This window comes from Hirundo rustica, chromosome 14, assembly GCF_015227805.2.
Source record: "Hirundo rustica isolate bHirRus1 chromosome 14, bHirRus1.pri.v3, whole genome shotgun sequence".
In the NCBI taxonomy this organism is placed as follows: domain Eukaryota; kingdom Metazoa; phylum Chordata; class Aves; order Passeriformes; family Hirundinidae; genus Hirundo; species Hirundo rustica.
In genome coordinates, this window is record NC_053463.1 from 16,082,732 (window position 1) to 16,097,941 (window position 15,210).

A 15,210-nucleotide genomic window follows, 5' to 3' on the forward strand; every position below is an offset into this window, starting at 1 on the left:
GTGGAAGCTCTTCTCGGCCTGTGTCTTTCCCCCTGCTGCGTAGTGATGCCAAAGATTAGGATAAGCGGAAGGAAATACACATTTTCCCCTCAGGAGGAGCCTACAGCTGAAAAAACGGGCACAGAGCAAGTGGATTAAAGGCGTCACAGTTATTTTTGCTCGGCAAAAAATGAGAGAAGCGACTTTCCCAGCAAATCTGTGCTGTGCTCGGCCTGTGGTTTGACTTCTCTGTTGGTGATGATTGCAGCTGGAGAGATGGACGTGTCCCTGGAATGGAAGAAAGGAGGAGCTGACCTTTGATGAATGTTAGTGGTTTAGATCTTATCACGCTTCCAAGTCAAGGGGCGATAAGAGGAAGTCGCCGAAAATTGCTTCGTTCGTGCAAGGTCTTTTAGTAGCTAAAGTTTCCGGGGATCCTAAAGTAAACCCTAGTTGCTACTTTCTCCTGCTGATACAGTCACGAAGTTTTTATTTTAAAGCAAATTAAGACATCGGAGAATTTCTAGGACATTGACCTCTTGAGTATTGTTTGACAGCTTAACTCCTTTTAGCAAACAAAAATAAGGGGAAAACAGCTAGGAAATTAAAGAAAATGTGTCAAAACCAAGGGAGTTATGATACTTTAAATTTTTTTTTTTTTAAAGATTAGTTCATTTTATAGTAAAATCTGAATTACAAATGGTCGAACTACAGGTAAATCGTGCAAGCTCTGTTTTGTTTTCTCCTTCGTTTTTTCATTCTATAAGAGGAAGGTTGGGCTGGGCTCGCAGGCAGTTGTGCACATCCTCAGCACAGTGTGTGCATTCGTCGCAGAAGCAGTCGAGCTGTAAATCTCTCTCCGGGGCCAGCCATACCTGCCTGACCCAGAGGCTTTTATCCGGTTTCCGGCAAGAATCCTGCCTCAGAATACCCGAATAATACTCGGTTTCTCCTCCTACCTCCGTTTTCCCACGGTTGTTCCTAACAGGGCTGCTGGCATCTCCCTCTTAGCGAGTTTGATTCTGCCTCTAATCATCTCATGATAAGCCTTGCAAATTCCTGGAGCCCCCTTCAAACACCTCGATATCAATTAGTTCTCTTCCATGACACTTTTTCTGATAATCCTTGATAATCTTTAGAATCCTTTTCTTTTCCTTTTACTGACTTTCTTGTTGAACCTCCAGAGTCTACATTTCAATTTTTCTGTTAATGGCCCATCAATTAGTGTGTTGGGAGCCTTATCTGTACTGTTGTCTCCGTTAGCTCCTCGTTAGCCTTTGTGTATCGAGGACTTTAACTCAGCGGCTCCCTCTTTGTTTCCCTGCCTTTCGTATTAACTGGTTGTTGGCCCTATACCCTTGGGCAGATACAGGACTCCAAGTTTAACATCTTTTTCACATAGAAACGTGTAAAAGTCGCGCGTGACATCCACTAAGGAAAAAAGAGCATTAGGGTGATGTGCCCCAGAACAGCATTCTCTTCCGGCTGTGATGGTGAAACCTTTAGTTAGGGACGATTTCTTGGCAGCTGCCTGGCACCAGCTTTCATTCTCAATAGCTTCTCTGGCTCTCCACACTTACTAATCGCCCCGTGCTGATTAACAAGTGGGGAAGAGAAGGGAAAACTCTGCTGTGGCAGTGGATCTTGCTGTGACCACCCAACGCAGAGCAAAAGCTGTGTATGAAGAGTCTGTGGTTGCAGCTCTCTGTACGCGGGCAGGGATCCCACTTCCGAGAGACGAGAGCATTTACACCGCATCTTTTTCCTTCTCTTTGGCACAAAGAGTGCGGATTCAAGCAGCAAACCCCGAACCAGCAGCGCTGCCCCGATTGAGAGGAAATATTCTCCCTTCGGACGCTGGGTGGGGATGTTGGCCGCGGACAGACGCGTTCCTCGGCCCGCCCCGGGTTTGCAGTCACAGGGAGACAAAAAAAAAACCCCGTGTGAGCTGAGCTGCTCTCAAAGGAGTCGGAGCACTCGGGGGCTTCCAGATTCCTACACCCCAGGGCAGCTGGCCAACACCGCTCTGCTCCGGACGCTGCTTAAAGATGCTGGGAGCCGCCGAGGACGGTGGATGGCTTTTTTGGAGAGTGATGGCGTGTGGGAGACAGAGCAGAGACAGGAAGAGGCAAGTGATCTTATTCATTCTGAGTGTTTGCGTGTGTCAGAGCGGGGCTGAAACCCTCCGCTACTCTCTGCCGGAGGAAATGGAGAGGGATTCCTTTGTCGCTAATATTGCAAAGGACCTGGGGGTTCCTCTGAGCCAGCTTGCGGCTCGCAAGGCCCGCGTTGTGTCCGAGGGGAACGAGCAGCTTTTCCGACTCGATCAAAACACCGGTGTCCTGACAGCAAAGGAATCGCTGGACCGAGAGGAGATCTGTCCGCAGAGCGATACCTGCACCCTCGTCTTTAAGATATTCTTTGAAAATCCATTGCAGCTTATCCGAGGGGAGGTGGAAGTTCGTGACGTAAACGACAACTCGCCCGTGTTCCCGGAGAAGGAGATGGTTTTAAAAATTATAGAAACAGCATCTCCTGGGTCCCGCTTTCCCCTGGAAAGCGCCCAGGACAAGGACGTGGGCATTAACGGTTTGCAGAACTACAGCCTCGGGCCCAATCCTCATTTCTCCCTCGATATTGGAACAGCGAAAGATGGAGTAAAATACCTGGAACTTGTCCTACAGCGCCAGCTCGATCGTGAAGAGCAGGGAGAGCTGAATTTACTTCTCACCGCCACCGACGGGGGGTCACCACCCAGGTCGGGCACTGCTCAGGTCCGGATCGTGGTGGTGGATGTCAATGACAACATCCCCGTCTTCGATCGGGAGGTGTACGAGGTGCGCCTGGCTGAGAACAGCCCCCTGGAGCAGCTGGCGGTCAGAGTCGCTGCCGCGGATCCCGACGAAGGGTCCAACGGGGAAGTGCGTTATGCCTTTACCCAGACATCGGAGCGATCCCGGCAGCTCTTCCAGCTGAACCGCACCACCGGTGAAATAAGAGTGGTGGGCAACCTGGATTTTGAGGAAGCAAAATCCCACAAGATGGTGGTGAAAGCCACGGACGGCGCGGGGCTTTCTGCGCATTGCAAAGTGCAGGTGGAGGTCCTGGACGTGAATGACAACGCCCCGGAGATAGCGCTCACATCCCTCACGGCCTCCATTCCCGAGGACGCCCCGCCACGCACCGTGGTGGCTCTGTTCAGCGTGCGGGACCGGGACTCCGGGGACAACGGCAGGACGGAGTGTTCCATCGACGGGGACTTGCCGTTCAGTCTCACCCCCACTTTTGATAATTACTACGAACTGAGAACAAATACGGCTCTGGACAGGGAGAGGAGGGCGGAGTATAACATCACCATCACAGCCACGGACTGGGGCACGAAGCGGCTGAGCTCTCGGGAAGGCATCTTCGTGCAGATATCGGATGTGAACGACAACCCCCCGGAGTTCACCCAGGAGGTTTACACCATGTCTGTCACGGAGAACAACAGCCCCATGCTCCGGATCGGCAGACTGAAGGCCACGGACGCCGACGAAGGAAAAAATGCCCGTGTGAACTACGCGCTGGTGCGGCAGGAGGGCAAAGAGCAGCGCGAAGTGTCAGTCAACGCTGAAAGCGGGGATGTTTATATCCTCCGCCCTCTGGACTACGAGAAGGTGCGCTCCTTCGAGGTGACAGTTCGCGCAGCCGACGGCGGCTCCCCGCCGCTCAGCGCCCAGGCCGTGCTGCGCGTGGTCGTGCGGGACGAGAACGACAACGCGCCCGTGCTGCTGCACCCGGCCCCCGACAGCAGCGCGGCCGGAGAGCTGGTGCCGCGCTGGGCCCCCTCCGGCTACCTGGTGGCCAAGGTGGTGGCGGTGGACGCGGACGCGGGGCAGAATGCGTGGCTGTCCTACGAGCTGGCCAAGGCCACGGAGCCGGCGCTGTTCCGCGTGGGGCTGCACAGCGGCGAGGTGCGCACGGCGCGGGCCGTGACAGACAGGGACGCGGCCCGGCACAGGCTGATCGTGCTGGTGCGGGACCGCGGGCAGCCGCCGCGCTCTGCCACTGCCACCCTCGCCGTGGTGCTGACGGACGGCTTCTCCGAAGCCCATTTACGGGTGAGCGAGGAGGCACCGGCCGCCGAGCCCGACGGGCCGCTCACTCTTTACCTCATCGCCTCCCTCGTCTGCGTGTCGGCGCTGTTCCTCGCCACCGCGGTGGCCGCCGCGGTAGCGAAGGTGCGGCGGGCCAGGCGGAGGGAGGCGGAGACTTTGCCCACCTTCCCCGCGACTACCACGGAGAGCAACGCGGGCTCCCTGCCCCGCAGCTACGTGTACGACGTCTGCTTCGCCGCCGGGACCGTCAACAGCGAGTTCCGTTTCCTCAGGCCCCTCTTCCCCTGCTTCCCCGCCGGGATGCCCCCCGGGCCGGGCGAACAGCGGAGCTCGGTGTGCTCGCAGGACGCGGCCAACCTCGGGGGCGAAGGCGGCTGGATAGCAGCACAGGTGAGGGACTGACAGGGCTGAGACGACAGGGCAGGCGGGGGGAGGTGTGCCACGTCCTGCCAGCAAGAGCTGTTGAGGTGGCAGAATTGCTAGTGGAGGAGTCCCTGGGGTGGGAGGAAGTGTTAGAAGGCGTCTCACAGAAGGCCGCTGGAGAGGCCTCCCAGGAGGATCCAGCAGGGCTCAGCTGCTCCCCAAATGCTGACTAACCACGCTGCCCTGCATCACAGAAGCATAGAATATTTTGGGTTGGAATGGACCTTTAAATGCTGTTAAGTCCAAACCCTCATGGAACGAGCACGGATAACAACCTAGATCATGTTGCTCTGAGCCCCGTCCGACCTGACCCTGGATATTTCCAGGGATGGGGCACCCACCCCCTCTCCTGGCAGCTGCCCCCATATCTCTGCTGAGTATTCGTGTTAGATCAAGTCTTTGGTGTCACTTCAAAGGGGAGGAGTTGGTCCATGAGAAGGGGAAAAGTACAGGTAGAGATGTATCCCCATAGGGAGTCCTGCCTACGCACTGTGTAGAGCCCATAGGGACCTGGAGCAGGAATGACACCATTCCTAGGGATATGACACCATTCCTAGGGATATGACACCATTCCTAGGGATACGTCCTCCCGGAGGTGGCAGTATAGGAATTTAGTGGCTTCTGCAACGTCAGGTGGGACTGCAGGGACAGCTGTGCAAAGGGGTGTCACCTGCGATGTCATCACGTACCATTCTCCAGGGTGGCGACAGTGCTGAATTCCAGCTGTCTTAAAAAACTGCTGGAGGCTGCTGAGGTGGGAACCTCTGCCATTAAATTCATTTATATTTTTGTGACTTGCACGGATACTGTTGGCCAGAAAAGTCATCGAAGTCAGTCACCCCTTAATATGGGATTCGCTGGGGACTCCGTGGAGAGTTTCCAAGGATCCATCCAGCACTTCACAGTAGACTGGATGAGGTTGGAGAATCACAAACACCTCCAGGGTCAGTTAATATTTTTGTATTTCATAAACACTGATGACTTGGAACTCACTTTACTGCAGGGTGTCAGAATCACAGTAGCCCCAGGGAAGACAAAGACCCTTCTTGATATATCAACGTTAAATCACATTTACTGTTTGTGAGAAAGTGGTCTAAGTTTGGGGCTCTTACCATTTTGAATTACTCAAAACTCATGAAAGTTTTATTCAGATTCAAAAGTTTTGCATTGATACCTTTTTGGAGGATGGTTTCTGACTTCATGTGATTTCCATTCAGGTCAGGGACCCACCAAGTCTTGTCTTCTCTTTGGCTCTCGGTAGAGAGGAGCGGTGTGACACAGGCAGTGGTGTAAGATATCCCCTAAGCTTCTCGGTGACGCCTGCTCTCCTTCAACACCCAAATGACAACCGCTATCTCTCTTCTTTCCAGGGCAGTGCTCCCCTCTCTGAAGACGCAGGGCCCAGAGCTGCAGATGCAGTTTCCCCTGCAAACAGGGAGCTGGAGCTAAATGTCAGTTCTGAGCAAAACCCTTGGCTCGCCCATCAGTAAGTGAAGAGAAAGACAAGTTTGTCTGTCCTCACAGGGAAAAGGGAACAGAGACCAAACACCTACCTAAAAGGGAGATGAAGCCTTCTCTGTGAGAGTACTTTCCCCTTGAGCAGTACTTTATTCATGAAGGTGTTTTGTGACTGTGATGTCGATGGAGGAGGAGAACCGTGCTGCATGTTAGTTACATAATAATGTGTGATTGTGAGAGTGCTACTGCTTCTACACTCTTCGAGAAATACCGAAAGCTGGCAGCAGATCTTTAACTTCCTGTTACACCGCCTTCTCGGGGGGTTTTCCTTTCGTGCTTTGCTTGTTTCTTTTGATGGAGAGAGCTTTGTAATAATATCCTAATTTTCTGCCGTGCATTCAACAACAGGCGAAACAAATATTATGCAAAATTAAGTGGTGCTTGCAAAGGAATTTCTTACAAAATAAGCAGAAGCTGTTTACATTTTGTACTGCTGGCATTGGCACACTTGGTGTATTTGACCAGGAGTTTACAGGTTCTCATAATCGTAAAGAGTGGTCTTTGAGCAATGTATTCTTTCTTCCTTTCTTTTTCTTCCCATAAAGTTGAAGTAACCATTTCACGATTTAAAAAAAGTAAGATAGTTACAAGTATTGTTTGTGGTTTTTCGGTAAAATAGACAAAACCATTTACTATTAACTTAGGACACTGTAGAATATAGCGTGGCAAGAAGCTTTCTGTTTTCTCTTTTGTCAGTCGGTATTAATCTATAAAATAATATGATAATTCCTGTCGTTGAACCATTTTAAAGAGTCAAATGAATGATGACAGAAAACAGTAAAATATACTTGGAACTCCCCCGGGTGAGTGTGCTATCTCTAGATCACCCACCACAGACATCGCTGAGGAAACAGCCAGCCCAAGAACAGGATTTCGGGAATAAATCCATGCATCTGGAGTGGAACTTTTGCAGGGGAAATCCTGGGAAACAGGACGGTCTCAGAAGCAGCAACTCCTCGGAGCAAGGCGGAGTTGTTTTTTTTCTGAGTGGAGCTAAGGTCTGAGATGCTGCCTCCGGCCGATTCCCAAAGGCTCCAGGCCTGAGAGGTCGTGAACTGCGGGAACAATCTCGGTCCATTCCAAGAATGACTCTGGCGATAGCTGCCGTGGCTAAAAGACCACCTCACCCGGCGGCTGGACCCCTGTAACAACACACAGCTGTTTTACCTGAACAGCCGGAAAGCAATTTATTCATCGCGTTCACACTGGGGGGAAGGGAGGGGGAACCAGAACAAAAGGAACAAGCCAGCTTTAAATAAATTCCGTTTTGAAGCAGAAGGCAAACAGAGGCACTGCTCATTCAGCCAGTGGCCATACTTTGAATACAGTTGTACGGACAGTTAAATCTCTATGCCTTGACCTCTGAAGAGAGAAATCGAGCCATTAATCTCTGCTTTCCGGGCTTTGCGCTGGGAAATCATCGAAGCCTTCTGCAGATCGGCCGCCGGGTGCCGCTGCTGACCGCGGAGGCTCCGCGCAGCTCCCAGTTCCGCCGGCCCCGCGATTCGGGCGGGCGGGGCTGCACCACCTCGGGCTGCTGCGTTCGGGGGTCGGCAGGCTGTATCGGCAGCTCCATCCCGCTTACAGGAGAGGAGACTGGGTCACTGGAAGGGAATGAAGCTCGGGAAGAACGAGGAACAGCTCCCGGGGCGAGCGGTGGCTCTGATCCTGGTCCTCTGCATCTCGGGAATGAGAGCAGAAACCGCTCGGTACTCTGTGCCCGAGGAGGTGGAGAGAGGTTCTTTTGTGGCGAATATCGCAAAGGATTTGGGGCTAACTGGAGAGGAATTACTGGCTCGTCGGGCTCGACTCGTTCCTGAAGGAGAAAAGCAGTATTTAGAGCTGAACCGGCACACCGGGGATTTGGTGGTGAGAGAGCAAATGGACCGGGAAGAGCTGTGTGGACAGAGCGAGCCCTGCTTGGTGCGTTTTGAGATGCTGCTGGAGAGCCCACTGCAGTCCTTCCGAGCTGAGGTAAGACTCACCGACATAAATGATAATTCTCCTGTGTTCTTAAATAAAGAGGTAGTTTTAAAGATCCCAGAATCTGCAACACTGGGGACTCGGTTTTTGTTGGAAAGCGCTCACGATCCAGACGTGGGGAACAATAGTCTTCAGTATTACAGTATCAGCTCGAACGAATATTTCCATGTGTACACCCAGCGGCGAAATGATGGCGGGAGGTACGCCGAGCTGGTGTTGGATCGAGCCCTGGACCGGGAGCAGCAGGCAGAAGTTGCTTTCAGCATCTCAGCTGTGGATGGTGGGACTCCACCTCGGTCTGGCACAGCTTTAATCCGCGTGGTAGTTCTGGATGTAAACGACAACACCCCGGTATTTACCCAGACTCTGTATAAAGTCTCTGTAATGGAAAACAGCTCCCAGGATACCTTAGTGGTGGTAGTGTCTGCTAGCGATTTAGACGCAGGAACGAATGGGGAAATAGTGTATTCCATATTTCAAAATTCAGAGGAAAATCTCCAAACGTTTAAAATAAACCCAGAGACAGGCCAGATTCGACTCAAAAAGCCTTTGGATTACGAAGAAAAAAAGACCTATGAGATAGACGTCCAAGCCACAGATGGAGGGGGGCTATCCACGCACTGCAAGGTGGAGGTGCAGGTGAAGGACATGAACGATAATGCCCCCGAGGTGATCATCACCTCTCTCACCAGCACCCTCTCCGAAGCCGCCCCGCCGAACACCGTAGTGGCCCTCTTCAACGTGCGGGACCGGGACTCGGGGAACAATGGCAGGACGACCTGCGAGCTGACAGGAGAGCAACCCTTCAGGATCACCCTGCTTGCAGCTGACGCCTACGCGCTGGTGACATCAGAGACACTGGACCGGGAGCAGGTGGAGGAATACAACGTGACAGTGCGGGCTCGTGATGAGGGCTCCCCCGCCCTCTCGGCATGGAAGACCCTGCTCGTGCGGCTCTTGGATGTGAACGACAACGCGCCCACCTTCACCCAAGATATTTACACCATGCTGCTGAGCGAAAATGAGCCCGCGGGGAGGAGCCTGGGCCGCCTCAGTGCCACGGACCCCGACGAGGGAGAAAACGCCCGCGTGAGATACGTGCTAGTGCCGCCACCGACAGGCACCCCTGCTGCCGCATCATTCGTGTCCGTGGACGCAGAGAGTGGAACCGTCCGTAGTTTGCGCCCGCTGGACTACGAGAAGGTGCGCTCCTTCGAGGTGACAGTTCGCGCAGCCGACGGCGGCTCCCCGCCGCTCAGCGCCCAGGCCGTGCTGCGCGTGGTCGTGCGGGACGAGAACGACAACGCGCCCGTGCTGCTGCACCCGGCCCCCGACAGCAGCGCGGCCGGAGAGCTGGTGCCGCGCTGGGCACCCTCCGGCTACCTGGTGGCCAAGGTGGTGGCGGTGGACGCGGACGCGGGGCAGAACGCGTGGCTGTCCTACGAGCTGGCCAAGGCCACGGAGCCGGCGCTGTTCCGCGTGGGGCTGCACAGCGGCGAGGTGCGCACGGCGCGGGCCGTGACAGACAGGGACGCGGCCCGGCACAGGCTGATCGTGCTGGTGCGGGACCGCGGGCAGCCGCCGCGCTCTGCCACTGCCACCCTCGCCGTGGTGCTGGTGGACGATTTCGCCGATGCCTTCCACCAGCTTGGTCACGATCCTGCCAGCGGACAGCAGCCGCAGGTAGTCGAGGAGGAATTGCTCACTACCTACCTCATCGCCTCCCTGTGCTGTGTCTCATCCCTTTTCCTCTTGTCCATCCTCGTCTTGACGGTGAGCACGCTCTGCAAAGCTCGCGTCCGGGCAGAACTTCCTCCTCCTTCTCCCAGCTGCTACGCGGACGGAGACTTCGTGAGTGACTTTGTGGGCGTGGGCAGCACGGGCACTCTGTCGCCAGCTTACCGCTACGAAATGTGTCTGACCAGCGGCTCGGGGAGGAGCGAATTTCCCTTCCTGAGGCCCATCCTGCCAATCCGTCATAGCAATGCTGAGGTGGGGCTTGACAAGGACGAGGAGCCACAACGCCAGTCGCAGGCTCCCTGCGACAGGGAAGCCCACGCGGCGAGCACAGCCGCTCCTCTCTTTTAGCCATAAGACAGGCCGGTAGGTGTGTGCGCCCATGCCTGAGCCGTGCTGGGATGCACCTCCTTTCCCCACTCTCGGCCTGAGATTCCCCTGTAGTTGTAGTGCCGTTCCCAGCTGTTACAGGCGTACTCTCCCTGCGTAGGTTCTAGGCTGGTTTCTCCTGCCGTGATGGTGGCTCAGCCCCTCCGAGTTCAGCCGCTGCCTCACCCTGCCTGGGAAAATGCGTTGTGCCCCTCTTCCAGCGCGTTTCTCGGGGGGCGCGGATTTGCCCCCGGCTAGCCGAGAGCACAACAGATCGCAGGCTCGGGGAAGCGAGAGGTGAGGAGGGACATGAAGCACCTGCCGACCACCCCCCGGTGCCAGGACTGCTCCAGAGCTACAGCCCACCCTCCCTAGCGCATCTGTCCCCAGCGGATGTCAGCTCGTCCCGCTGCAGGAGCGCCCGAGGGCGTGGGCGGGGCGAGCGGCAGCGCGGGCTGCGGGCGGCGGCGGGTGCAGTCCCAGCGCACACCGCTGGGTGGTGCCCTCGGCCAAGGCGGCGCCGAGCGGCTGCGGCAGCGGAGGCGGCCGAGCCCGGAGCAGCGCAGCGCAGCTCAGAGCAGCGGAGCTCAGAGCAGCGGAGCTCAGAGCAGCGGAGCTCAGAGCAGCGGAGCTGAGAGCAGCGGAGCTGAGAGCAGCGGAGCTTAGGGCAGCGCGGCTTAGAGCAGCGCAGCTTAGAGCAGCGGAGCTTAGAGCAGCGGAGCTTAGAGCAGCGGAGCTTAGAGCAGCGCGGCTTCGAGCAGAGCAGCTTCGAGCAGCGCAGCTCAGAGCACCTCAGCTTAGAGCACCGCAGCTTAGAGCAGCGCAGCTCAGAGCACCTCAGCTTAGAGCACCGCAGCTTAGAGCAGCCCAGCTCAGAGCAGCGCAGCTTAGAGCAGCCCGGCGCAGCCGGGCGGAGGTGGCAGCGGCTGCGGCGGCGAGCGCTGCCCCGGGTCACCCGCTGCCGGGACACCCCGGCTGCCCTAAGCGCCGCCGGCGGAATCGGACTCAGCGAGGGAAGGCGCCCGGCCCGCACTTGGCCGCTTTCCGCGGCGAATCGCCCGGGACATCCGATCCGCCACAGCGACACCGGCCGCCGCCGCCGCCGCGCCATGGCGATCGCAAGGCAAGTGCTTTGTGTCTGTGCTTTCCTCTCACTGCCGCACGCTGGCGCCGAGCCCATCCGCTACTCCGTAGCCGAGGAGGCGGAAAGCGGCTCCCTGGTCGGCAAGCTGGCCGAGGACGCGGGGCTGACGCCGGCGCAGCTCTCGGCTCGCCGCGCCCGCCTGGTGTCGGACGACGGCCGGCAGCATTTTCGCTTAGACCGCGCCTCCGGCCGCCTCGTCGTGGCGGGGAGGCTGGACCGGGAGGAGCTGTGCGGCCAGGCCGCCAGCTGCATGCTCCCCTTCGAGCTGCTGCTCGCCGAGCCGCTGCAGTTCTTCCGGGTCGAGGTGGCTCTGGAGGACATCAATGACCATTCACCTCTTTTCCCCGAGGAACGGGTCAGTTTTGACATCGTGGAAACGAGTGACCCGGGTTCGCATTTCCCGCTGGAAGTGGCTCATGATCTCGATATTGGCCACAATGGCATCCAGGCATACAGCATCTCTCCCGAGAATGAGTATTTCAGTATTTCCTATGAAAGTCACAGTGACGATGATACTTCTCTTGAACTGGTGTTGGAAAAAACCCTAGATAGAGAGGAGCAGGCAGAGATGAGTTTCAGTGTTATTGCTGAAGATGGGGGCTCTCCTCCCAGGAGTGGAACCACCCAAGTTAAAATTGTCATTCTAGATGCAAACGACAATGCTCCTGTCTTCACAAAAGAGCGTTATGTTGGGAAGGTTCTGGAGAACATGCCAGAAGGTTCTGTGGTTCTGACAGTGCTGGCAACTGATCAGGATGCAGGAGTTAATGGGGACATTTCCTATCAACTGAGCCAAGCAGTGGGACAGAGTGACTCAGCATTTGTGATTGATCCCAAAAGTGGAGAAATTAAAATCACAAAACCTCTGGACTATGAGGCAGCAGAGACTCATGAGCTCAGTGTGAGGGCCAGAGATGGAGGGGGCCTTTCAGCAATCTGCAAGGTGTTGGTGCAGGTGGTGGATGTGAATGACAATGCCCCAGAGCTGGTGGTCAGTTCCTTCAGCAGTCCCCTCCCCGAGAACACAGTGCCCGGCACAGTGGTTGCCCTGTTCTCGGTCAGGGACCGGGATTCTGGTGCCAACGGGAAGATCTCGTGTGCCCTGGAGGATCAGCTCCTCTTCTCCCTGCGGCCAGCCTATAAGAATTACTACGAGCTGGTGACAGTGAGCGCGCTGGACCGCGAGGAGACGGCTCAGTACGTGCTGAGTGTCACAGCAACAGATGCGGGGTCGCCTCCTCTCACGACCACGCAGACCTTCACCGTGGACGTCTCGGACGTCAACGACAACGCGCCCGTCTTCAACCAGACGTCCTACACCATGTACGTGCGTGAGAACAACGTCCCCACGGTGTTTGTTGGAGCGGTCAGTGCTGCAGACGCTGACGTGGGGCTCAATGCCAAGGTGACCTATTCCCTGGCCCCAGCGCAGGCGGCAGAGCGGCCCCGGTGCTCCTGCATCTCGGTGAACTCTGAGAACGGACACGTGTTTGTGCTGCGGCCCCTGGACTACGAGCACTTGCGGCAGACCGAGGTGACGGTCGTGGCCTCTGACGCGGGCTCTCCTCCGCTCAGAGCCAACGTCACCGTGCGCCTCGTCGTGCTGGACGAGAATGACAACGCGCCGCTGGTGCTGTACCCAGGCCAGGAGAGCGGCGCGGCGTCCAGCGAGCTGGTGCCCGTGTCGGCTGAGGCGGGCTACCTCATCACCAAAGTGGTGGCCGTCGACGCCGACTCCGGCCAGAACTCCTGGCTCTCCTACCACCTGCTGAGGGCCACCGAGCCCGGGCTGTTCACCGTGGCTGTCCAAAGCGGGGAGGTGCGTCTCAGGAGGCCGGTGACAGACAGGGACAGCGTCAAGCAGAAGCTCGTTGTCCTGGTCCGAGACAACGGCCAGCCCCCGCTGTCAGCCACCGCAGCTCTGAGCGCGCTCCTGCTCAAGGACTTCTCAGACGTGCGCCTCCCGCACAGCAGCGCGGCCACGGAGGAGCAGGACGGCTCCCTGACCACCTACTTAATCATCTCCCTGGCCTTTGTCTCACTCCTCTTCCTCATCTCCGCCGCGGTCTTTGTGGCTCGCAAGGTGTGCAGGAGAAAGGAGCTGCAGGCCGGCCATGTGCTTTATGGTGCCGACAACTTGCAGAGCGGCCTGGCCGATGCAGCCGCTGCAGGGACCCTGCCCCGCGCCTACTGCTACGAGATCAGCCTCACAACGGGCTCGGGCAACAGCGAGTTCAAATTCCTCAAGCCCATCCTCCCCAGCCTGCCACCACAGCACTGTGCCACGGGCCAGGGCCCTGAGGAGGGACAGGATTTCCCCTGTGTCCCTGTCAGCACAGAGGACATGGCACCAGACAATCCTGGGACTCTCTCTGCGCGACAGTTCAACGCTCTTTCCTTCGACTAGCTGGGCTCTGCACAGACAGAGGCTTCATGGCTAATTTTAGAATGTGAATCAGACTGCAGCATGTGCAATGGTTTCTCCAGAGATAATCTGTCTTTCCGTTTGGCATAATCAATTTCCTGCAAAGTCTAAGTCAGAATAAAAGTTGTCAGCTTCTCCAAAAACAGCGGGAAGAACATAAAAGAAAGACAGGCTCTCAATATAACACTAAAGTTGTTTAAGTTTGTATAGTCGTTTCTGTTTGTCTTTAAGAGAGGGGTTGGCAATCCAGCTCTGCACTCTTGCTGTCAAACCAGACCACGTGCCTCTTGCTGATTGCCATAAAACAGTAGCACAACTGAGTAGACAAATTTCACACTTACTGAAATGGCCCAAAGGCCTTTTCCAGTTCAGAAAAGCAAGGCAGTTCTGAATACTGTGCCACGATGTTCTGTTGGCATAGGGTTTTTCTTCCTCAGGTTTTGGCTGTCTCAGTCTGAGATGTATGGGCTCTCTGTGGTATTCTTATTTCTCTCAGTATGTCTGTTTGTAGAGCTCTTGTGCATCGGCAGGTCCTTCACTACTGCTGCCTGGTGAAACAGTGAATTTGTCCCATCCAGCCATTGCAATGCTGGCAATTCCAGCTCTGCAGGGTAAAAGGCTATTTTGGCCCTATGAGTACAGGGGATGTCATCTTCTTCAAGGCAGAGAGGAGCAGAAAAATGCGCAACTAATTTTTTCCTTGGCCAATGTGTGGGTTTGGTTTTCTGTCCCCTTCAGATTGTCATGGAAATAAAGCAGCAGATGATGTGTTAGGGTAGGCTATACCTGTAGAGAGCCATGAAAACTTACTGATTATCATTGTGTGCGTGAAAAGGCCACATGTCCATCAAAGAGAATTTTCTGACTTTAGAATCAAGAAGAACTTGAAAACAGGACTTTGACTTTTGTTTCCTCATTCTTCTTTCTGAATTCAGTGGCTTCTTGTTGGCACTAGAAAACTATCCATAAAGGATTTCTTTGTTTGTGTTAGAGCATTTGCATTCCCATTTCTGCCCTTTGTTCTTCTACCCTCTGCATTGTACTGTGCATTATTTTGCCTATTCCGCTAGAGAAGCACTGCCTCATCATTTATAATAACAGGTTGTTGGAATGATGTCTGTGACGCATGGAATTTTCTGAAAGCCTCACTCACTCTGTGTTGTGCAGAAGTTTTATAGTTTAAAATTGTGAGCTGTTATGCCACTGAGTTTGAAATATTGAAAAAAGTATGTAGAACTGAAATAAAGAGAACAACCTAATTCCTTTTGTGGAGATTGAATACTTTGTAGAAACGTTCTCTCTCTGGAAAGCTCGTTCAAGGCTTTTCAAAATTCGGCGACCCTTTTTCTCTCTCTGTCCCTTGTCTGAAGCGCTGTTCCGGACTGGATGCAGTTCCGGAGTTTGTGCATGCAGCCGGGAGAGTGTTGGTTAGCGTGCCCGTGCTTTTACCACTACCCTATCCGTGTGCGGTGTGTCCTGCCGGGCAGTGCGGTTTGGCCGTTGTTGCCGGAACCCCGGCATCAGGCTGTCCGGGG

General features: G+C 55.3%; 2 protein-coding genes across 2 annotated transcripts; both read left to right on the top strand.

The window, feature by feature from the left end:
* The first annotated feature begins 2,027 nt into the window (after window positions 1–2,027).
* LOC120759304 (protocadherin beta-15-like) lies at window positions 2,028–6,372 on the top strand. Its single transcript, XM_040078443.2, has 2 exons — window positions 2,028–4,466; window positions 5,870–6,372. Exons 1-2 carry the CDS (start codon window positions 2,028–2,030, stop codon window positions 5,987–5,989), a joined length of 2,559 nt encoding a protein of 852 aa, XP_039934377.1. The 3' UTR covers window positions 5,990–6,372.
* A 1,165-nt stretch (window positions 6,373–7,537) lies between these two features.
* LOC120759383 (protocadherin-16-like) lies at window positions 7,538–14,877 on the top strand. Its single transcript, XM_040078560.2, has 2 exons — window positions 7,538–10,061; window positions 10,868–14,877. The coding sequence occupies exons 1-2, from the start codon at window positions 7,632–7,634 to the stop codon at window positions 13,655–13,657; spliced, it is 5,220 nt and encodes a 1,739-aa protein (XP_039934494.1). The 5' UTR covers window positions 7,538–7,631; the 3' UTR covers window positions 13,658–14,877.
* The last annotated feature ends 333 nt before the right edge of the window (window positions 14,878–15,210 follow it).

What these genes read in the sequence shown, in the direction of transcription:
- LOC120759304 (XM_040078443.2), top strand. Translation starts at nt 2,028, where the DNA reads ATGCTGGGAGCCGCCGAGGACGGTGGATGGCTTTTTTGGAGAGTGATG. An exon ending in GCGGCTGGATAGCAGCACAG is followed by an intron (nt 4,467 to 5,869) that starts GTGAGGGACTGA and finishes TCTTCTTTCCAG; the next exon opens with GGCAGTGCTCCCCTCTCTGA.
- LOC120759383 (XM_040078560.2), top strand. Translation starts at nt 7,632, where the DNA reads ATGAAGCTCGGGAAGAACGAGGAACAGCTCCCGGGGCGAGCGGTGGCT. An exon ending in GCGACAGGGAAGCCCACGCG is followed by an intron (nt 10,062 to 10,867) that starts GCGAGCACAGCC and finishes GGCTTCGAGCAG; the next exon opens with AGCAGCTTCGAGCAGCGCAG.